Raw genomic sequence first — 24,376 nt, 5'->3', positions numbered from 1 at the left:
TGACCTCATCTTAACTTGATCACATCTGGAAAGACCCTATTTCTGAAAAAGGTCACATTCACAAGTATCACGGGTTAGGACTTTAATGTATCTTTTTGGGGGTCAATTAAACCAATAACAAACAAAATAATCCAAAACTGAGACCCAGAGAGGTTAAGTAATTTGCCCAAGGTCAAATAGTTTGATTATTAGTAATTACTATTTAGATATCTCAGCTTAGAGGCTTTTCTCAGACACTATAAGATATATCTAATTGCAGGTACTGCAAAATGTGAGTGCATGATAAACATGAACTCCTGGGAAATAAAATCTTTGCTTATCCACCAGGGGGAGCCAGGCTCAACAGGGCTCCCAGGACTGCCAGGCGTGCCAGGGGAAGATGGAGCTGCTGGGAAGAAGGTAACTACGTTTCCATATTCCCCGGGATAAAAACTACTGAACCACACTATACCTTGGTCCTGCAGGACCTCAAATTAAACCATCCAGGACAAACTTAGTCTTAAAAAACAACAACAAGCCACAAGTCTAAATTTCCTTGTTCACTGACTCCAGAGAGAAAGAGAGCACGAAGCCAAAAGAAAAGTAGTGTTTCACACCTTCTGCCTTCTCTCAGTGTTTTGGACATGGCATTCTCCAATGACCTAGTCTTTCTGGGATTCCTAGAAAGCACTTTCATTTAAACTTAGAGAAAAATACCTTTTTTTTCCCTCTAAAAGAAGCATCTGCAAATGTATTCAGGAAGTAAGGCCATTATAAAGATTTCCTAAAGCACTTTGAGTAGACATGTGAAATACTCATTTTTCAATATAAGTAGTGAAAAACAGCAGATGGGAAGGCTGAAGATCTTTCTTGTTTTCTTAAAAAAACACAAACCACCAAATGTGAATGATGAGGCAAAAGAAATTAGCGAATAAATTGGCCTTTTTCATGATATTTCCAACTGCTCTGAGCTAAACTAGAGTTTGATATTAGTTTATTCAAGTTGGTAAATTTCCAAATTAATTTTGAGAGTAGAGTTAAGGTCGGGCCTGCTTTGGAGGGTCTCAGCAGAGAACCCACTGGCCATGAGAAGAGACAAGGTGGGCTGACATATACTGTCTACAAAGGGTCAGCTAAGACATCAGTATCATTTCCTCCAGGGAGAAGCGGGGCTTCCAGGAACAAGAGGCCCAGAGGGAGCACCTGGAAAAGGACAACCTGGCTCCAAGGTATGGAACTGACAGTGCCGGGGAAGCAGACTGCCTGTGTTCTGGTCCTGACACTAAGGAGCCAACTTAGGAAAAACCTGAGTGTTATTCTTGCTCTGTCAAATGTGTTTACTTCTGGCTTAAAGTTATGGATACTAGCCTGTGAGCTCTGGAAGAAAGCAAGTATGTATTATTCATTTTTATTTCCTAACATCTATTATAAGACCCAGCTTATATAAAGAGTTCAACACAGGTTTTTCTTAATAAATAGCCAGACTGAATTTAAAAACACATAGGAAGGGAAAAGTAGGCTTGAGATACACCCTTGAGACCTGAAAGCCCATAAATTTTCTTTATTTATGGAGTTTCACACAGTAATAAGAAATATCACCTTATTAAGTGGCAATTTTACTTTCACAACATGGAATAAATTTATTTTACACATTGTAGAAATGCTAGTGAATGCCATCTTTATATGTCATGACAAGAATATCTAAATTCATCAGTAGGACCATTAGTGGCATAACCCACAGCTCTAAGGTGCCAGATGTCCCTGCAGTTTTTATGTAGAGTCACCAATGCCCATATAAAGCTTTTGAAGAATTCAATATGAGGGAAGTACAGTGGGGTCTTGACTTATGAGTTTAATTCGTTCCGTGACGGAGCTTGTAACTCAAATTACTCGTATGTCAAATCATTAAAGTGAACGAGTGAGACACGTGATGCTGGGCTGATGTGGTGTTCACTGTGACGTTCGCTGCGCTAACTAGCGGTGGGGTATCTGAAGCTGGCTCGTAACCCGAATTTTAGCTCGCAACTCAAAGCAAAAAATTGGCGGAGAGACGGCTCATTTCTCGAAAAACTCGTTAGTCAGGACACTCGTAAGTCAAGGCTCCACTGTAAAAGTAAAATCTGTACACTTATTAGTACTCTATTTATAATTGTATTAAAATAGTAAATGATTGCTTAAGAAGTTTATGTCTTGAAAAAATACTGGCTAAAATTGAGTCCTTACCCTTAAATGTGAGAATTTGAAATTTAAATATATTTGTAGAATTTCAAACAATTTTATTTATTGACTTACCAGATTATAAGATCTTTGGGGGAGAGGGGAAAGGAGATGTGGACAGAGAATATCTTTTTAATTAACATCATTCAAAAATACTTATAGAAATTCTTGCCTACTAACATTCAAGAGAACTAATGTATTCTAGAATGCACTTTTGGAACATAGACCTTTGAATTAATAACTGAAGCTGTAAGAATGAATGATATCTGTGAGAAACAGAGCTGAGGTTTGAATTTCATGCTGTACAGTAGCTGGAGAAAGAATATTGAGAGCAGGACAAAGATAAGCAGAAGAGTTACCATGTTAGGGAAACCAAGGAAAAAGGGTTTCAAAGGGTGGCACATGCCACCCCTCAAGCAAGGAGAAGGTGCATTGGAAAGAGAGGCCACTGGATTTGTGGCGTTGAGGTGATCTGTGGCTTATGGAAGGCTATAGGAGAAGAAATGCTGGGAGGTTTCTGAATGAAGATGAAACAGTTCTTCTGGGGGAGCGACAGTGGGCAACCAGGCTGGGGAACAGTAGTAGCCAGTTTCTAGCTCTGCTCCAGGTTCATGCCCACATATCTTTCTACCAAAAGAATTATCAGTCTCCTTTGAGAGAAAGAACTATACTCCCTATGGAGGAGTAAATGGGGCTGAATTTGGAAAATATCTCATTTTATGTTTTAAAGCTGAAATAGCATGGAAGCTGAAGAACCACCCGTTAATAGGCCAAGGGTGCAAAAGAACTGTGAATTCAAACAAAGGTCCCCAAAGAAGGACACTGAACTTAGATTTTTTTTATTAAATCATATTGAATAAATGGTGAAGACTGAACAATTCTGAAGTATCCAATACGTTCAAGAACATCAACAAAACCTGTGTGACTGAGCTGGGCTTGGGGCACATCACTTTAACATTGGCATTAGTTAAGAGTGTGGCCCTGGCCGGTTTGGCTCACTGGATAGACCATCAGCCTGGGGACTGAAGGGTCCCAGGTTCGATTCCGGTCAAGGGCATGTACCTTGGTTGCAGGTACATCCCCAGTAGGGGGTGTGCAGGAGGCAGCTGATCGACGTTTCTCTCTCATTGATGTTTCTAACTCTGTATCCCTCTCCCTTCCTCTCTGTAAAAAAATCAATAAAATATATATTTTTTAAAAAGAATGTGGCCCTGATATGGTTGCTATATGATTGAGGAGGGTTTGTTAATACAACTATATTCTTCTAATTACTTTGTCAGGGTGATGAAGGAAAGAAAGGGAGCAAAGGAAATCAAGGACAGAGGGGCTTTCCGGGACCCGAAGGGCCAAAGGTAAGGTTTTTATACTCTGACTTTTGCTTTGGAGAGCTTGTAATTGTGTCTGGTTTTAATAGAATATTAGATTTCTACTGCAAATTTGATTTCCAATTTCCTCCTCAACAAATACAACCCAAAAACTCCTAAATGAAAAAGGCTTTAGGAAATATACTATTCCAGACCGCAATAGAATGGAATAAAGGGATTGCATAAAATATGTACTCTTCATTGGAATATTTATGCTTCTAAGAGAGAACCTGCAGTCCTCTCTACTAACAATCAAATATTCAGAAGTTGTGATAAAGTTAGGAGATACCAATTTTCTGGCATCTTGCTTTGCTGAACAACTTACAAGGTCCTAGACTGAGAGGCAGTGCAGAGGGGATGACGAGCGGGGCTACAGAAGGCAGGAGAGTGGGATTCTTATCCTGCCCCTCCCCAGAACCTTCCGGGCCAATTGTTTCAACCACAGAAAAAAAGTAATAATAGCATCTATTTCACAGGGTTGTTGGGAAGATTAAAACCGTTAATAAAATGTTCAGCACAGTTCCTGGCACATAGTGAGAGTTCAATAATGCAGTTATTTAGAGAGAGCAAAATCAATACTGTGAAATGTGAAATAAGGAGAGACTTATTCCTGATAAACTATCCAGGACAGGAAGCTGAGGGAGAAGTAAAGGAAATTGTGAGGCAAGCAATTAGGTATGTGTTCTGACTTAGCAAGAGAGAATATTGAGATCATTTGGATGTGTTGGGAAACAGAAATGACAAACCTAAAAGAGTTCAGGCCTCTAGGAAGATGCTAATTGTAAAAAGAGATAAGGACCAGACTATTAAAGAACAACTAAAAAAAATGGTACTCGCATGATGAGAGCAGGTACAAAACAAAGCATCCCTCGTAGACCAGTGATTCTTTTTTAAAAAAATTTTATTATTGAGAATATTACAGATGGCTCCCACATTCTTCCCTTTGCCACACTCCACCCATTTCCCATCCCCACACAGGCCTTCACCTGTCTATTGTCTGTGTCAATGAGCTATGCATATATGCTTATAAATTCTTTGGTTAATCTCTTCCTGCCCTCCTTCCTGCCTTCCCTGTGAGATCATCAGTCGGTTTTATGCTTCCATGTCTGTGTCCTCTCTTGTTTGTCAATTTATTTTGTTCCTTAGAATCCACATATTAGTGAGATCATGTGATTTTTGTCTTTCTCTGACTGGCTTATTTCACTTAGTATAATATTGTCCAGGTCCATCCATGCTGTCTCAAAGGGTAAGAGAGCCTTCATTTTCACAGCTGCCTATTGTTCCATTGGGCAAATGTATCACAGCTTTTTTATCCACTCATATACTGATGGGGACTTGGGCTGTTTCCAGATCTTGTCTATTGTAAGTAATGCTACTATGAACATAGGGGTGTGCATATTCTTTCTGATTGGTTTTTCCATTTTTTTAGTATATATTCCTAGAAGTGGGGTCACTGGGTCCATTTTTAATTTTTTGAGGAACCTCTACACTATTTTCCATAGTGGCTGCACCAGTCTGCATTCCCACCAGCAGTGTACTAGGGTTCCCTTTCCTCCACATCCTCACCAGCACTTGTCATTTGTTAATTTGTTGATGGTAGCCATTCTGACAAGTGTGAGGTGACACTTCATTGTTGTTTTAATTTGTATCTCTCTGATGATTAGTGATGTTGAACATTTTTTCATATGTCTGTTTGCCATCTGTATGTCCTTTTTGGAGAAATGGTTATTCAGGTGCTTTGACCATTTTTAAATTGGGTTGTCTTCCTCCTGCTGAGTTGTATGAGTTCTTTGTATATTTTGGAAATTAACTCCTTATTGTTGGCAAATATGTTCTCCCATAAAATGGGCTCCCTTTACATTTTGAGGATGGTTTCTTTATATCAAACTATACTACAAAGCCACTGTAATCAAAACAGTCTTGTATTGGCACAAGAACAAGCATATAGATCAATGGAACAGAACAGAGACCCCCAAATCAACCAATGCCATTATGGTCAATTACTATTTGACAAAGAAGGCAAGAGCATACAATGGAGTAAAGATAGTTTCTTTAATAAATGGTGTTGGGAAAACTGGACAGGTACGTTCTAAAAAATGAAACTAGACCACCAATTTACACCAAACACAAGAATAAACTCAATATGCATAAAATACTTAAATGTACGTTATGAAACCATAAAAATCCTAGAAGAATATATAGGCAGTAAAATCACAGACATCTCACATAGCAGAATATTCACTGATACATCTCCCAGGGCAAGAGAAACAAAAGAGAAAAAAGACAAATGGGACTACATCAACCTAAAAAGCTTTGCACAGCAATAGACCAGTGTCCCTCAGAATCCCCCAAAGAGCTTGTTACAAATCCATATTTCTTGGCACCATGCCCAGAGATCTAAGTAGGTGAAGGGGCACCAGTAATATGATTTTCTTAAATAAGTGCCTTCTACTGCAGGTAGTTCAGGCAGCACATGATGAGAAATCCCACTTTATAAGAAATGTGTTATATTACTATTAATAACAGTGACTACTCTTTATGTCTGTTACTCTTATTCAAAGTGAATATTTTTCTGTATTTTTAAATAAAGCTCTTTTTTGATGAAGAACTGCTATATTTGAAAGCACAATCAAATCTTAATACAGGGTCTTTAAAAATGTATACCTTCTAGGTATATAATTATGTATTTAAAAGTACAGTAATTGGTCTCTTAAAAAAAAGTCGAGTAGATTAAATCTGGAAGCATAATTTTGCCCTGGTCTTAGTGAAAAATTTAACAGGTTAATGTTTTATTTCTTTGCCATAGGACTGAACTGGGTGGTTATCTGTTGCCAGAATCCTGGTGTGTCATGTGTCATTGCCTTGTAGCTTTGGAATTAAGGGTGGGCGCATACATGCATTGGCATAATCTGGGCCCCAGTAGGCCAGTGTGCTCAGCTGTCCAACATTTTAGGGACTGAGCAGGAGGCCTCAGCTGTGGCTCAGGGCAGGAGTCATTCATTACCAGTGACTCTCCCAAAGGAGGCAGGAGATCAAATGGTCAGTTCATGATCTTAGAATAGTTCATTTTTTAAGGCAGGAGGAAGCAAACTTTTTTTTCTTTTATTAAATCCTCATGGAGGATATGCTTACTGATTTTAGAGAGAAAGGTAGGGGAAGGGAGGAAGAATGCGGGGTGGGGAGAGGGAGAGGGAGAATAGGGAAGATAGGGGGAGAGAGGGAGAATCATAGATGTGAGAGAAACATTCATTGGTTGCCTCCTATATGTGCCCCACTGGGGATTGAACCCACGACCTAGGTATGTCCTCTGACCGGGAATTGAACTCACAGTTACTATATGGGACAATGCTCCAACTACACTGGCCAGGGCAGGAGGAGGCAAATTTTTTGGTAGATGTATAGGTAGTAAATATTATAGGCTTTGCAGGCCAAGGAGAAAAATTGAATATATTATATACACTATTTTTAAACAATCATTTAAAAATGTGAAAGCCATTTTTAGCCCCTGGCTGTACAAAGCCAGATGGCAGGTGGGATTTGGCCCACAGGTTGCAGTTTGCTGCACCTGTTCTATGTCAGCAGTTTCTAAACTGTTTGATTATGCATCTCTATAGTAAAAAAAATATTGCCCATACTCCAATATAGTTTTATTTTAATTATAATTTTAATTCATAAACTATCATATTAATGTCATAGGTTTATCTAAATAATTGAAAATTTAAAAGATGAGATGAAAATATATAGTGTAGTCCTAATATTATCTTCTAGTAATGCCAAATGGGCCATTTTAAACACCTTGTAGGGATTGTGCACTCTTCTTTTAATGATAATTGCTTTGCATAGTGTGTTTTGAGGAGGTAATGATACCTACATCAGAATCACCAGAGGTGCCTCATAAAAATTCATATTCCTGGATCTATTTAATTCATATTGAGCTTGCCGAAACCGGTTTGGCTCAGTGGATAGAGCGTCGGGCTGCGGACTGAAAGGTCCCAGGTTCGATTCTGGTCAAGGGCATGTACCTGGGTTGCGGGCACATCCCCAGTAGGAGATGTGCAGGAGGCAGCTGGTCGATGTTTCTCTCTCATCGATGTTTCTAACTCTCTATCTCTCTCTCCCTTCCTCTCTGTAAAAAATCAATAAAATATATTTAAAAAAATTCATATTGAGCCCCTAGATCTATTGAATTAAAATATCTGTGACTGATCATCAGTAGACAACCAGAAAAAGAAGATGTGGAATATACATATAATGGAATATTACTCAGCCATTACAAAGAATGAAATCTCACCATTTGTGACAGCATGGATGAATGTAGAGGGTATTATGCTAACTGAAATAAGTCAGACAGGTAAAGACAAATACCATATGATTTCACTTATATGTGAAATTTAAAAATAAAATAAATAAACAAAATAGAAACAGGCTCATAGATATAGAGAACTGACTGATGGTGGGTAGATGGGAGGTGGGTTGGAGGGCTGGGTGAAAATGGTGAAGGGATAAAGAAGTACAAATTGGCAGTTACAAAACAGCCATGGGGATGTAAAGAACAGCATAGGGAATACAGTCAACAATATTGTAATAACTATGTATGGTGCCAGTTGGGTACTAAAGTTATTGGGGCAATCAGTTTATAAATTTATAAATATTTAACCACTATGCTGTACATCTCAAACTAATATAATATTGAATGTCAACTGGAGTTGGGAAAAAATTTTTTAAAATATCTCTGGGACTGAAACCCTGGATTCTATATTTTTCCAAATTCCTCTGGTGATGGGGAATTTGGTGGGACAAAGATACTGCTTGCTATTTCAAACTGAGTCTTTATTGAGACTCAATATTGAGATACCAAATATTATTGAGAAATGTTTTAATTTTTCTATTTGAAAATAATTTTTTATCATAAGCTCTCTACTTCTAAGATGGGATATGAGACAACTTACAATGGAAGACTGACATACTATGGGCAACATAACAAAATAACAAAGGAAAAAGTTATAAACTATAAGAAACATTATTCATTGACCAAGTATACCCCAAAACTTATGCTGAAGATAATTGTTATAATTGAACAAATATTTTTCTCTGACTTCCCTGGTCTATGACAAAAGGGAAGCACCATGAAGTGTATAATTTTTATTAGCTAATAAAAGGATGCACAAGAGATAAAAATTTTCCTAATACTCAGGAATTAGTTGAGGACATTTATGAAAGGCAGTGAAATCTTAATCATAAATAACTTTAGTCGTGGTTTAACAAAGATGTAAAAATATTTCACATTGGTCTGTAAAATAGACAGGTCATGCTTTTTAAAAATGCTTTGAACACATTTCTATGTTTTTCCTAATATAATTCCTGTATATAGTTTTCTTTTGCTTGAAATGTAATAAGCATTTTTCTCTGCTTTTAGGGTGAGCCAGGGGTTATGGGCCCTGTTGGGATTCCTGGAGCATCAATTCCTGGACCACCTGGACCAAAGGTATGCATTCTTGGGAATATATTTTCTTCTTTTTTCTTAGACAATTGGGAAGGAAGGGGCGGGATTCATGACACCAGTCAGTTAGAATTTTAGTTTTGGAAGAACCCAAGCTATTATGTAGTTCAACCCCGATATTTCACAATTAAGCAAACTGAAGGCCAGCAGCAAATATAAGATTAGAAACCAGATTTCTGTTCCTGGTCTTGAACTTGTCACTTTACCTGGAATTACCTCCCCCAAATTCTAGACCTTAGAGCAGGTAAAAATTTACTACACTTATTCAGAAGAATCTTCTAGGATTTATAATCAGGAAGTGTGACAGAAAAGAAATCTACTCAGATTTGAGAGCATCCCTAGACATTCTCACAGCCTAAACATTTGTGTCAAGTTAGCCACCTCTTATTTCAGTGGCCTTTCTCTAAACCAGCTTAGTAGTTTTTACTGACAGCTTTTATTTATTTAGGATATGAAATTCCCCTCCAGTATATTAGAAGAATGTTCTCTCTCAAGATCTGATAGTGGTAAATTAGGCCCTTTACAAACCACTTTTTTTGCCCCCTGCCATTGTGGTTTCTCATGCAACCTAAAGTCTGAAACTCATTTCAAATTCATTATTTGAAATGTCCAGGGAGATAGAGGAGGACCTGGAGTGCCTGGATTTAAAGGAGAACCTGGCATTGCTATTCGAGGACCAAAGGTAGGCTTTATTTATGTTCTTTTATTTTTATTTTTTCTGTATGTGAGAGAATGAAAGTAGATTTAACGCATCATAAGTTGATGACGGAGATGGTTCTACTTCCAGGATGTTGTTGAACTCAAATATAAGAATACGCTATTCCCTATAGTAAAAAAACAACTCAACAGATCATTTATTTTTCATAAATGCAGAGGATCATTTATTTTTTCTAAGTGTCATCCATCTTTCTGAGTTATTTTAGACGAAAATGCAAATAATTATAGAAGACGGCTTTAAGTAGCCATTTCTATTTTTCCATGGCAGCAAAGCCCAGCACTGCAGCAATATTTAACATTCCAAATGGCAACAAGCACATCCCTGTGTTCATACAGGCTTCAGGGCTCCACAATCAGCACTCAGTAAATGAGTAGCATGTTATGTAGCTTTGAAGCTGGCTTCAGTTCTATCAAATTGTCTCTTCTAGACAAAAGGGTTCAAGTACTAACATCAGTGATTTTCAAATTTCAAAAAAAAAGTGTGTGTATGTGTAATTTCAGTTCAGAGAGGAAGGGAGTGGGAGAGAGAGATAGAAACATCAATGATAAGAATAATTGATCGGCTGCCTCCTTGACTGGGAATCAAACCATACCCTCCTGGATCATAGGTTGATATTCAACTACTGAGCCACACCGGCTGGGCCAAAAAAACAAAACTTAGAACCATTTGAAATATAATGCAAAACCTATTATATACTGATATAAATTGTAGGGGTTCTTTCTGAAGGTCAAGGCAGGATCCTGGCATCATTTTTCTTAATCACATTAACAGTCATCCTTGCTAGGGTGACAATCTTCTGGTTTATTGGGGACAGAGGAGGTTCCAGGGATGTGGGAGGTTCAAGCTGAAACAGAAAGTCCCAGACAAACCAGAACAAGATGATAACCTTACTTCCCAGACTTTGAGGCACATGGGAACCCAAGTTATGTACAACTTCATAATTAAAACTATAGATACGACCTTGATCAAGAACATTTGGGTGATCATTTTTATACTCTTTGATAACTTCCTGGATCTGTGTATTCCTAGGTTTATGATTTATAGTTGCTTCTCTCTACTTATTCCTTACCATAGAAATGAAGTCCAATTAAATATGCAGCTAGGGCTTATAAGCCCCACCTTATTTTCTACTGATGATCATTGGACATCATTGGTGCTAGTATTTTTGGTGCTAGTAAAGTTATTACCTCCTCACTCCAAGCATTTTCAAATCCCTTGTCCTCTAAAGATGCTCTTTCTGTCCTTCTTCCCTAATACATGGGTCTTTAAGCATTTGGGGGGTTAAATGCCTGATGGAAATTTTGTCACATTAATTCAGTTTTTGTGTATTACTTCAGAGAACTCCCAGATCCCCCCAAAAGCCCATTTTAAAACATCAGATTAAGATTTCTGCCCTAATTTATGTTGAATGAGAGACACTTCAAACTGAATCACTTTGCACGACATTTTCTTGAATCCAGTGCAAAGAGGCCAAGTGGCAATATTCCATCGAAAAGTTTGTTGTGATGAGTCCAAAATAAAAACCTGAGAAGGAGCACTTCTCTTCTCCCCATCTCCTGATATTCCTGTGAACATCAGAAGTAACAAGCTAACTAAAATGTTTGCAGAAGAGAAGATAAAGTTCTCTAGGAAAAAAATGTTTGTAAACTATTAATGTTTTAATGTCCCCCCAACCCCCAGTGTGGGTGCCAGAGGCTAAATGACAACAGCTGCTGACAATTTGTTATAGGCTTGGCATGTCTAAAGAAAAACTGAAAGCGAATTTTCATTCCAATTTTCTTTCAACTTAACCAGGGAGCAGTTATTGCTTTTTGTTGTGGGCCTGCTCCTTGTGTAAGCATGGAGAGAAACAGACATCTTATTTTGGGACATATCCCATGTGGATGCTTAAAGCTTTAACCTTAATTTAAACACAGTTGGAATAGCATAATAGATTGCTTCTGAGAAGTGACCAGTTTCCTGTAGTTGGAGATACACCAAAGCTCACCTCTCCAGAGACCCTGCTTCTGCTCTCTGTCATACAGCTGTATGCAGTCATCTCGGATTTCTGTGGATGAAAAATAGTAAATTCAGTTTTAATAAGTGACCACATGTGTTCTGAACATGATCATTCTTAAGAAGGTTAATCATGTAAAACCAGTCTCTTAGATTTAATAGGAAAAAACAGTTATTGCATGAGTGGGGGGTGGAGGGCAATGGGGGGATAAGGACACATATGTAATACCTTAATCAATAAAAAAACATAAAAACAGTTGTTGCATTCATGGTTTTCAAAACACTTTTAACTTTCTATAGAGCACTCAGTAATGGTTCATATATATTATTTCCTACATGCATTTCATGATTCCCACCACATACAAGGAGTAAGACTTATGAAGGGATAATGAGTTACCATATGTGATAGGATTTCCTTCTAAACATTTCCAAATCATTCCTTTTGCACATATCAAATCTACTTTTGGCATATTGAGCTGGTAGTGTGCTCACGTTTTACCAGGTGTCCCACAGTTTAGTCTTATGATATCACCTGGTGTTGGAATTTATCCAGGGTGCCCAAGGCCCGAGAGGACCAGTGGGTGCTCCAGGACTCAAAGGCGATGGCTATCCTGGTGTGGCTGTAAGTTTGGGCATTGCTTTTATTTCTTTCCTTCTTCCCTGCATTCCCTCCATTTCTCCTTGTTTCCTTCTTCTTGCCCTCCCTTCATCATTCCTTTCTCTCTCTCCCCCTTTTTGCCTCCATCTGCCCTCCCCTTCCCTTCCTTCTTCCTTCCTTCTCCTCCTCACTCCCTCTCCTCTCCTCTCCTCTCCTCTCCTCTCCTCTCCTCTCCTCTCCTCTCCTCTCCTCTCTTCTCCTCTCCTCTCCTCTCCCCTCCCCTCCCCTCCCCTCCCCTCCCCTCCCCTCCCCTCCCCTCCCCTCTCCTCTCCTCTCCTCTCCTCTCCTCTCCTCTCCTCTCCTCTCCTCTCCTCTCCTCTCCTCTCCTCTCCTCTCCTCTCCTCTCCTCTCCTTTCCCTTTTCTCTCTCTCTTTCTTTCTTTCTTTCTTTCTTTCTTTCTTTCTTTCTTCTTTCTTTTTCTTTCAAATACTGCAAACAAAGTTGCTCACTCTCTCCCTTATCATGCCATCTAGGGACCTCGAGGATTACCAGGACCCCCGGGACCAATGGGTTTACGTGGAGTGGGAGACACTGGAGCAAAGGTGAGATTTTAAAGTAGGTAACATGGTAGCTTCTAGAGGGACATGATTTTGGTATTTTTTTTTATCAGGCATGATAGAAGAGTAGGGGTATCTAAAGAATTGATAAAGTTACTAATCCTCATCCATGGACTTCCTGGGAACCTTGCACTAATTTGAACAGGTAGCTTAACTTTATGGTTTTTCTCTTGCTTTCCTTGTGGCAATCCTCACATCCCTTTGCTTTCTCTTCCTGCACCGAGATCAGTCGGTCCAGAGCCCTCTTTGCTTTCCTAGGTGCCCTCATCCAGTTCCATGGCTTTCACCACTAGCCACGTGCCAATGGCATCCCGATTTCTATTTTCCCTGCTCTAAGCTCTGGTCTCACACCTCTGGTTTCTTCCACACAGCTCCTCTCAGATTTCTCAGTCTCTCCAACATGACATCCAAATAGAACCTTTGCTTTTCACCCCATAAGGTTGTAAATAGCACTCCCATGCACCCCACGCTGATGTGATGACACCTGAGTCATTCTTGGTCCCTTCCTTTTCCCCTCCTTCCTCCACGTCGAGCCCCACGGTAAATCCTGTCAGTCCTACCTTCAAAACATATCTCGACTCTGGCTGGCTTTCTCCTGCTGCTTCCACCCGGGAAGACTGCCTGGGCTATTAAAATAGCCTCTTCACTGGTCTTCCCTCTTTACCTCTGGCCTTCTATTACCTAGTGGGCAGAGGGCTCTTTTACATCCGTAAATCAGATCCGATCTCTTTCCTTCTCAAAAAACACTCTGGTGGCTTCTCTTTGTGCTGAGAACAAGCTCCAGCCACTTTCCATGGCCTATGAGGCCCTTCACGACCTGACCGCAGCTCCTGCCCCTTCCTCTCTTGCTGCCAATGCCACCCCCCCCACCCCCACCCCAAGCCACACTACACACTGCTTCAGGTCATCCCTGCTTCCAGGCCTTGGTTCTGTCAGGATGGTTCACCTCCCTCACCACCCATTTAAAAGCAATCATCTTTCTCTCCCCTCCCTTCCTCCCTCCCTCCTCATCACTATCATATCCCTTTGTGTATTTCCTACATAGCAGGTATCACTTTCTGAAATCATCTTGCTCATTGCCTGCCTTGCAAACTCCATAAGAGTAAGTTTTCTTGAATGCAAGCTCTCTGTTTTGTTCCCTGCTAAATTCCCCACCTCAGAACTAGGTGTGCCACCCAATAGGAGCTTTATAACATGTTGAATGAATGGAAAATGAATGAATGATCAATATTACCCCAAAGAGAGCATTTTTCCTTAGAATACACCAACTCAGTATTTTTTTTTTTTTTTTTAGTTGTGATACCAGTTTATTCCTGGGAGGATGTCCGGGCAGCATCCACTTACTCTGCCGCCATTTTTAATCTCCTTAAAATCGTTTTTCTTGAAATATTAACGTTTATTGCATGTAACATTATATTTAAAATCATTTTTCTTGAAATATTAATGTTTATTATTATATTTAAAATAGTTTTTCTTGAAAACAACTCAGTTTTTTTTAATGCGTTCAGGTCATGAGGGAGAGATGTTGTAAGTGCTCAATGTCAACGTTTTGCCTTTTTTTTTTTTTTTTGGTCTCTGCCCCATCACTTAGGAATGACCACACCTTGAGACTGCTTCTGTGTGAGGAATGAGGCAGGCGTTCTCTGTCCTCTCCCGGTAGAATGAAAGATTGAACACCCATGGCACTAAAAAGCCTGTCCCAAAGAGATCTGTCTGTCAGGCTGATCATGAGAGTCCAGGAGAGGCTTGTCTGAAAGTGCCTGTTAGACTGTGCAGAGCAGACACCCCCAGGTGCTTTGATCAGGATCTGGCTTGTTCAGACTAAGGACTGACTCCGATCCTCTACACACCTCGGCAGTGCCAGGGACCTTACTGAGTTTAGGTATTGTAGTATTTTTTTTCTTTAAGGCAAAGTATCTGTCACATGTTAAAATGTAAACATAGAAAGAGAAAAGAATTTTTTTTTGTTTTTATACCACATATTCCTTTAGTTAGAGAAATAGAAGCTTATTCCTATTTATAGTGAGGCATGATATAAAATCTGTTAAATATATACTGGAATGTATTTGTATTCCAATGGAATTGTATGATCATTTACATTTCCAGAGTAGATTATTGTAAAGATTTTATGTAAGTATATATTGATTATGTTAACTATGCTATTACATTACTATCTTACTGTGAGCAATAATAATTAGGCACAGATAGAGAACATTTAAAAATTTGATTCCTGTGAATGTTCACTGTCAGATTATTTAACATGTAGACTAAAACATTTACTAAATGATTTCATATACGGCTTTTCTCTAAGTCCCTTGTATTTATTTCCATATACATTTCAAGGGTGGAAAATCAAGGAAAACACTGTTCTTTCTAAATTTTATCCTGCCTATTTTTTGTAACAGTCAACATGTTGCCAGAAGCTGTATCTTAAGTGAAATAGTATCTCTGTGAGCCCAGAAGGGGGGCTGAGTGGAAGCAGCAGCCTATAGCTCACTTCCAGCTGAAGGGAGAAGAGAGCATCAGCCAGGACCTGCCTCTCTCCGCCCTCCTCCCTCTCTGCTGCCTTTTCCTTCTCTCTGCTGCCTGTTTCTGTCGATGTGAGGGAAATTAAGTTATCCTGGCAAACTAGCCCTGGAGGGCCATGTCAGGAGCGTGAGCTAGTCTTAGAATCCAAGGACTTGGATCAATCATTTGAAAATACAGGAAATTTTAAAGGCAAACATCAGCTTTTCATAACTTTCAAAACCATCTCTCCTCTTTTAAAGAAGCCTTCACATCTCTATGTGGCCTTTTCTCTTTTTTTCTAAAGAAAACTTGGATGCACGTGCACGCACACACGAACAGAAGCTGGGGTGAGGGCATGAGTGGGGGGATGGGGGTAACGTGGGGATAAGGACACATATGTAATAACGTAATCAATAAAAAAATAAAAACAAAAAAAGAAATAAAAATGTAAAGAAAAGCAAGAGAAAAAAATGAAAAGAAAGGAAAATATTCAGAGAAGTCTAATTCCCATTTAACTTTGTCCTTCTGGGTTGGCAGAGTGAAGGTGAAACTCTCAAACTACTTAGAGTTGTTAGTGGTAGCAGAAGTACAGGACTTAAGTGTGTGCAAAATTTCTTTCCTTCCATTTTGACTTTTAAAACGGCAGAGAAATCATATTATGTGTGTGTAGTTGTATAGACATATATAGCTGATACGTTTTTCATTAAAACTCTGTGTAGTCACCTTAAAGTACTGGCCTTAGGGCATTAACTTATAAAACAAATGTGTTTGGAAATGAGGAAACCATTAAGGCTGACTATTAATTTATGGTGGGCTTTTGTGATATTTGGTTAAGGTCACACATGTTTAGCATATGACACAGACATTTGAATCAAAGCTTCTATGTTTCAAAACATATAAAAGCCAGGCCCTGACTTCTTGCACCCTTGTGGTGCTCCAGGGCAAATTCCTTATGACATCAGTGGCTATAGCACTTCTATATACATTACCTTGAATTTAATCCAAATTTTGACAAGGGCTTCTGAGAGATTTCTAAAATTCTTGTAAAAATTACAATGTTCAAGGTAAAAGCAGATATAGTTTTAAAATCCATGTTGGAAACATGCCCTGAATAGGAACAGACAATTGGTTTCTTGCTAAGTGGGATGCACTCATCCAGTGCCCTGACTCCTGGACCCACATTCCCTGCTCCTCTATGGGGAAGTCAAGTTCAAAGATCCTATGTAACACTGCCTGCATTTCTGTACTGGACCCTAGAGACTAGAAGGACCCTTTGTGATTTGGGGACAATCATTATGTAAATCTCATTTCCCTTTGAGAAACTCAGATAACTCCCCCTCCCCATATTTTTACCCCCAAGGACTATTGAGGTGCATACTGTCCCAGGGTGATCACTGACATCTCTCAGGGTAAGAGTTTGTTCTTGGCCTCTTAGAAGAGGAGTGGCTCTCCGGAACTCCATAAAGGCAGGTGCATCCCCCCATGTCCCTCTCTGAGCTCTTTCAGCCCCTTCAGTGTGCTAGTTCCTCACAGAGAAAGCATGGTCCTCTGGGGGCGCTGAGCTCAGGCCAGTTCTTGCACAGAGCAGATCTGGCATTGGGGGCCCTCAAAGGACCTCTTACCCATCGAGTGGTTGGAATAAGGTCTGTGGGCAGAAAGATTTGTTGGGTTGTTGTTACTATTATTGTATATTACCTAAAAATTACATATTAATACTATCTAAATATTTCCAGAATATTGTGACATTTTTAAACAACCCACTTATTTTATAGATGAGGAAATCAAGAACCATAAAGACTGAACAATTTGCCCCTTTGTAATATAAACAGTTTTGATACTATATTGTGTTTGTGTATGAGAGGGACACTATGAATATGAATGAATGGATGAAAGACTAAATGGATGAAGAAATCAGAGCAGAAAGAATGGCTTGGCCTGATCTATAGGTGCTCAGTCCCCAGAGCTGTCCATCTTCTGACTATCACGGCACCATGTAGTGTTCAGTTGGATTGTTTCTCTTTCCAGTCTAGCTTTTCCATCGTCATGACTTAAATGATGAAAACATTAAAGGGAAGCATAAACCTAAACCCCAAAGAGTTAAACATTTTTCAAAAGCTTTAAATGTTTAACTATTGTAAATGCATGCTTTATTTGACAAAAGTGGCCCATAGTCATAAATTAAAATGCAAGTCTATGTGAAATTCCACTGAGTACCATTATTCTAAAAATGTTCTCAGCATCTGAATCGCTCCTCTGTTCTCTGCAATGGCTCACATATGTGCATACCACCAACAGGCAGTGGCGGAACAGAGAAGCAATTCACACAGAGCTGCATTCGGAATTTGTAGATTCCATCGGCAGACATGGAGTGGACAAGGAACTCCATTTTGAACAGTGTCTGACAAGGAGGGCTGCTCTAGGACACAGACTTCATGATAATGAAGTTAAGGGTCCATGATTCCAAATTGGAGTCGAAGAAACCCACCTCCCAGAACTTGACTGCAAAATTGCTACAGGCAGAACAATCAGCTCGAAAAAAACAGGACTAATTAAAGCCAGAGACATATCAAATTTAAATGCCAGACGATTTGACCTTTAGATTTCAGCAAAGGTCACATTCAAGCCAGGAAAACTTGACTAGGTGACTTTTCAAGGTTACTTCCCCATTCAGTTCTATGCATGATTGTTAAAATCAGAGCTGCACTCCAGGCGATCTTATGATTTTCAGTATTGCTTTTCTCTCTGCTGTTTCCCTAGCTCTGCATTTCTCTCCCCAAGAGTACACACTTACGTTCCCTTCAGCCCTGGAGACACATGCTAAGTCTTCTTAACATTCTCCACCCATGCCACCATCAATATATTTTTATTTTTCGTCATGCAGACTGGAGGAAATTTCCCCTAGTGGAAAATTATATTGAATATCAGTACAAGAGAGCCTTTTCTCCTCCATGTCATTAGGGGATAGTATCAATGTTTCTATTTTCAAGGTTTCAAACTCAGCTAAATAAGACTTTCCCTCTCCAATGAGATTCTTGGCACAGGAGAATCATTTGCTCATCTTTAATGAGGTGATTTTGAGAAAAAGAAGAGACAATCAACAACAAATCTTCTAAATCCTAAAGCAAGTTTTTAAAATTATTATGGGCATTGACTTACTGCTGCTTTGGAGTATTAAATTTCTAGAAGATAAGTTGATTTGAAGAATTGAAATTATTTTCAATATTTTGAAATTCAAATCTGGGAAAAGACACTAAAGGAAATGTTATGTTGATTTGAGTGTGTTTTTTTTCTAGCATCTTCTTAATCATCTCATCCTCTTGATATTTGTGCTGGTAATTGTTACTGTCTCCTTTTTCAGCGTGTGTCAGTGAGAAGTGACTGAGGGATATGACAATGGCCAGTCAATAATCAATACACACAGTCAAAGTCTGGGTAGTTTGTCCATAAGTTTAGAAGAAGGACTCTAAAATTTTCATTGACATTGTGGCAATACAAGTGAGATATTCAAGAATTACTAAACCATTGCATATACTCATTACATCATTCAGTCCAGAATGGTACTAATGTTTGTGGTAGTTGGAGCTTAGTAGTTATATCTTAATGTTATTTAAAAGCCAGAAAGAAAGAAACATTAAGCAGCTGCTAATCATTGCTTTGACTTCTACCTTATTTTAAAACTCAAGCATTCCTTATTTTCATCATTTAGTAGAATCTTCAGTGTACCGTTCCTTGAAAAATTCTCAAGAAGCTAATTCTTTTCACAGTAAATCTAATTTGTTTTTTATTGTCCCCAAGGTAAACAATAAAAGCACAAAATCTCCTTTAGAACAACTGCAACTTGCTTCTACAGTCTTCTCAAAGAGTGACAGGGATTTAATTGACACAGATGGAGAAATAATGATGAAAACCTTATTAAGGTGTGTGGGGAACAGGGAGGGAGAGATAGTCTAACGGGCAATTTTGTCTCTACGAGCATTATCTTCTCAAAAGTTATATTTCAGTCTTATAAAATATAACAGACTGTCTCCTTATCACTACTCTGCTTGAGACCTCTGCCACTTGTTAGCTGTGTGACCACAGCAAGTCATTTAATCTCAGTGAGACTTAGCCTCCTCATCTTTGATTTGGGATAAGGATGTCTACTTCACAGGGTTATTCTGACAAATTAATAGAATTGTGTCTATAAAACATTTTTATAAATTCTAACCTACTAAAGTAGTAGAAGTAAAAGGAGTAGTAATAGCAGTCATAGTATGCATTTTCCTGCCAAATCAAGTATATTGCAATTGGATAAAAAGAGAGAATAAGAATTTGTGTGGGCAGGAAATCTGGAATGAGACCAATTAAAACATTGGGGTAAACCACAAAATTGAGGAATGGCAATGGAGGGAAAATGGAAAGGGAAGCCTCAGACAGCTGGGTACTTGTGCAGATTGTGTGGGCCTCTTAGGAATCTTATAATCAGGATATTTTCCTTCTTCTCCTTGACAGAGTGTGAGGGACTCAATGTAGGGAAAGAACTTTCACAGCCACATAGCCATGTGTTTGCATTAAGTGGCAGCTGGAGGAAAGTCCATGGAGAAGTTAGCATATTTCATCCAGCCCCAGCCGAAGATGAGAGATGAACTCTGGAGTCAAACCTTGGTTTGAATTGCCTCTGGCTGCATGGTTTTGGGCAAATCATGTATTTATATCATTTTCCTTATTTGTAAATTGGAGTAAGTTCATGTTCATAGGATCACATAAGATAATGAATGAAAAGTACCTGCCATGTAATGAACTTAATACATTTTAATTATTATTTATTTTATTATTAATCATAATAGTTTTATGATGAACCAAAGCAAAGATTTACCAATGAGAAAATGAATAATCATGATAGTGCTTTCGCTTTTTTTCTTTCTTTTAAAAAGTAAAAGATTCAATAAAGTGATTACTAGAATTATTATAATATTATGTATGATTTTAAAGGGGTTGAAATTAATCACTCTGCAAGGTTATGCTCTAAGTAAAACCTTCACCAAATCATTTGTTAAGTTCACATATACAAGTACTGCAGATGGTCCTAAACTTGACCATTTCCTGTCAAAATGAAAGGAGTGTCTCGTCTAGAATCCCTTTTGTGGGCCAAACGGAAGCTGTAGGCAACCTAATAGTTGTTCTTTTTTGAGAGAGTGGAAGTGGCAAGGAGGGGTAGGACTTAAGCTATGGCCTTATGAAATTGATGGGTGTAGCTACAAATGCCAATTCCACGATTTGCTTCTGGTTTACTCCTTGTCTCCTAATGCAAGGGCTCCCTCTGCAGGCTCCAACAACCCTTGGGTTCTGCATGGGAAGCTAAGTCCAGCTATGCAAGTGCCTGTTGCAATTCTTTTTACTTGTGAGTGTTGGCTGTACCCACTGACAACAAAACTGAAATGTCATGGTACACACACTCCTTCGGTTCCACGGGTGCTGCACTGTGGTGTAACTGCTGCTATTAAGTGTGAAGTGAGTCCTAACAACACTCCTCTTATACACATCCACCTAGCTGTGTGTTGTAGCCTAGCATGGGCACGCGGCACACAGAACAAACGGCAGGATGCATTTTAAAGACCCCATGTAGTAGAAAGACACACCTCTGTGGACTCACACAGCCCATTAAATGCCTGATATTCCCATCAATTGAAAAGTATGGTACATATATACCAAGGAATGACCCTGGTCCTATGTTGCTGGCCAACTCTAACATCTGCAGTTTGTGTTTCAATTTGATTTAAGGTCTATCAATCTCATAAAAGCCTCTTTTAGATTATGTTCACATAAAGATACAAAAGAATACTTTGATAGATAAAACAGCGATATGTCAACAATTATATGAATAAGAATGGACTTGTTCAAGGTAAACATTTCAGTACCACATATAACATGGGACCACACCCTTATAAAGCTCATTTGCCAAAATTCAAGTATAAAGAGGGCACACAGGGTCAGCTATGCTATTGCATTCAGCCCCAGACATTTTAAAATATATTTTATTGATTTTTTTACGGAGAGGAAGGGAGAAGGATGGAGAGTTAGAAACATTAATGAGAGAGAAACATCGACCAGCTGCCTCCTGCACATCTCCTATTGGGGATGTAACCTCAACCAAGGTACATGCCCTTAACCGGTCGAACCTGGGAACTTTCAGTCCGCAGGCCGACGCTCTATCCACTGAGCCAAACCGGTTAGGGCCAGCCCCAGGCATTTTTAAATGGTGAGGGTTATGGGGAACTAAATTAGAGAACAAAAGAATAACAATAATAAACTTGATGAGAGTGGCCTAAGGTAAACTCACAACTTCAACTATTTTTCCCACTTGGTTTCTCATCTGGGATGTGTGTGTGTGTATGTTTATGTGTGTGTTAGTATGATAAATACAATTTGAGACAGCAGTGTTTACTAAAATCCATCACAAGTATCATGAACTAAATAGAGTGTCAAATTCTTTCCTAAAAGAAATACTACTTTGTTAACAATCTCCATCTGCCTTCTTCCTCTTCCTCTTTGCCCACCTTTCTATCTTTAAAATCTTATTTTCTTCTCCTGATTAGGGATGAACATCACAGTAACCTTTTCTTACCCTCCCTGGTGAGATATTTATGAGGTATTATTCATGGATTTTATAAAGATATTATCAAAAACATTATGAAAATGATTAAGCACATACAAAAGCAGAAACACTAGTAAATTCTCATTTACCTATTACACTTCTTCAACAATTACCAACCTGTGGTCAACGTTTATCTGTATCCCCCATTCCTCACTTCTCCTCTTTGCACTGCATTCTCCCAGCAAATCCCAGACATCACCCATATAGAGCTTTAGCATTTGTCTCTCTAATATAAGAGCTATTTAAAAACAAACCAACAACACATTACTGCTATACCATTAGCAAAACTAAAAAATATTAATAGCAATTACATAGTATCATCCAATTTCTAACATTAAACTTTCCCAGTTTATCTTATAAATTTATGATAGTTTTTTTTGTTTGAATTGGAATCCAAACAATGTCCACACATTGCATTTGAATTTGCATCTCTTTTTAAAATCAAAGGTTACATATCTTTCATTTTTTCTTTTCACTTTCTTAGTGGATGGTGTCTTTGTCTTTGAGGATTTTGCTTATGGTATCCTTATGGTGTTGTTCAACATGTTTCTCTATCCTCTCTTGCTTTTGTTTGTTTGTTTGTTTGTTTTTGGTAGTTAGATTTAGACACCTGTCAGAATCAGATTCAGTTTTCCTTAGCTAGAATACTTCATAGGTGGGGCCATATAGTCCCATTCTATCACATCAGGGGTCTAATCTCATCATGGAAGCGTAGAGATAAAGAGAAACATGAAAGAGGAATTCATTGTATTTGGGTGGGGTTGAGAGTGACCAGGCAAAGAAGACCATTATTTTTTGACAAAACATTTAATGATTCTGGATAAAATCTACTTAACTATGTTTACTACTTAACTACTTAATTGTGCTCTGTTTTGCCAGAGGGACTCTAATGTAGCAAGTGTGTGAATCAGTCAGGTGTAGTTGGAGACCTTCACTGGGTGAATTTATAGATGGTCCCTTTAAAGGTACTTCAGAGGTATTCCAGAAAAGAGAGATGATAGAAATGTAGGTAAGACAAGACAAGACAAGACATAAAATGTATGTATTGTATTCTTGGAACTCTTGATGATCAGAGTGATCATTTAAGTGAGGAGAAATTGGGGCCACTCAAATGTGGGAGTCAGGAGAGAGGTGTCTATCTATATATAAAAGGCTAATATGCTAAGTGTCCGACTGTCCGACCAGTTGCTATGACACTCACTGACTACCAGGGGCAGACGCTCAACACTGGAGCTGCCCCCCGGTGGTCAACCTCTCTCGGCCCCTCCCCCCAACTAACCTCCTGAAGCTCTGGTTGCTGGCCAGGCGGAGGGACCCACCCGTGTACAAATTCGTGCACCAGGCCTCTAGTTAAAGAGATAATTAGTACCAATGGTCTCAAAAGCAGTTAAGTAGTAACAGAAAGAGATAGAGACTGGAGACCAGAATCATGAAAGTGGTATGGAAGCAAAAGGAAAATATGTAATATAAAAATAGAGATGAAAAGAATCAAGTCAGTAATAAAGTATCATTTAAAGTTTTCCTCACTCTTTTAAGGCTTGTTTCCTCTAGAAGTATTTTAAGGCTTGTAAGTAAAAAGTAAAGGATAAGCTGTTTTTCTAAATAAACAATTTCATCATTTCTTAAAATCTATGAATTTTGCACTGTTGAAAGCTATAAAGTATTTAGCTCCTAACAGGACATGGACAAAACAAGACCCAGAGCAAAGCGCTTGGGAGATCTAGGTTCAAAGGCTGGCTCTGGTCCTTTTTTTAAAAAAACAAAAATAACTTTATTGACACATTTAATATATCATAGAATTTCTTATTTCTAGTGTACAATTCAATGACTGTTTAGCAAATTTAGCAAGTTGTACAGTCATTACCATAATCAGTTTTTGAACATTTTCTTCCCCTGAGTGAGATCCCTCATGCCCATTTATAGTTAATCCTATCCCTGGCCCTAGGCAACCACTGATTTACTGTCTCTATGGATTTGTCTTTTCTGGACATTTTACATAAATGAAATCAAACAATATGTCTGGCTTCTTTGACTGCAAATAATGTTTTAGGGTTCATCCATGCCAAACATGCATCTGTAGCTCATTCTTCTTTATTGCTGAATATCCCACACTTTGTCTATCCATTTACCAGTTGATTGACATTTAGGTTGTTTCCAGTTTGGAACTGTTATGAATAATTCTGCTAAGAGCATTTGTATGTACGTCCTGGTATGGACATATGTTTTCATTTTCCTTGGGTGTTTAC

At 38.7% G+C, this 24,376-nt stretch overlaps 1 protein-coding gene across 1 annotated transcript in view; it reads left to right on the top strand.

Moving 5' to 3' along the window:
* COL28A1 (collagen type XXVIII alpha 1 chain) overlaps positions 1-24,376 on the top strand; it is a 135,129-nt gene that overhangs the window by 60,614 nt on the left and 50,139 nt on the right. The window contains 7 exon segments of the mRNA XM_014452430.2: positions 328-399; positions 1,140-1,208; positions 3,477-3,548; positions 8,977-9,045; positions 9,674-9,742; positions 12,327-12,395; positions 12,905-12,973. Coding sequence (XP_014307916.1) covers positions 328-399; positions 1,140-1,208; positions 3,477-3,548; positions 8,977-9,045; positions 9,674-9,742; positions 12,327-12,395; positions 12,905-12,973 — 489 coding nt within the window.

The sequence above is a fragment of the Myotis lucifugus genome, unplaced genomic scaffold (assembly GCF_000147115.1).
Source record: "Myotis lucifugus unplaced genomic scaffold, Myoluc2.0 scaffold_15, whole genome shotgun sequence".
NCBI lineage: Eukaryota > Metazoa > Chordata > Mammalia > Chiroptera > Vespertilionidae > Myotis > Myotis lucifugus.
This window is presented reverse-complemented; position numbering and strand designations above follow the sequence as displayed.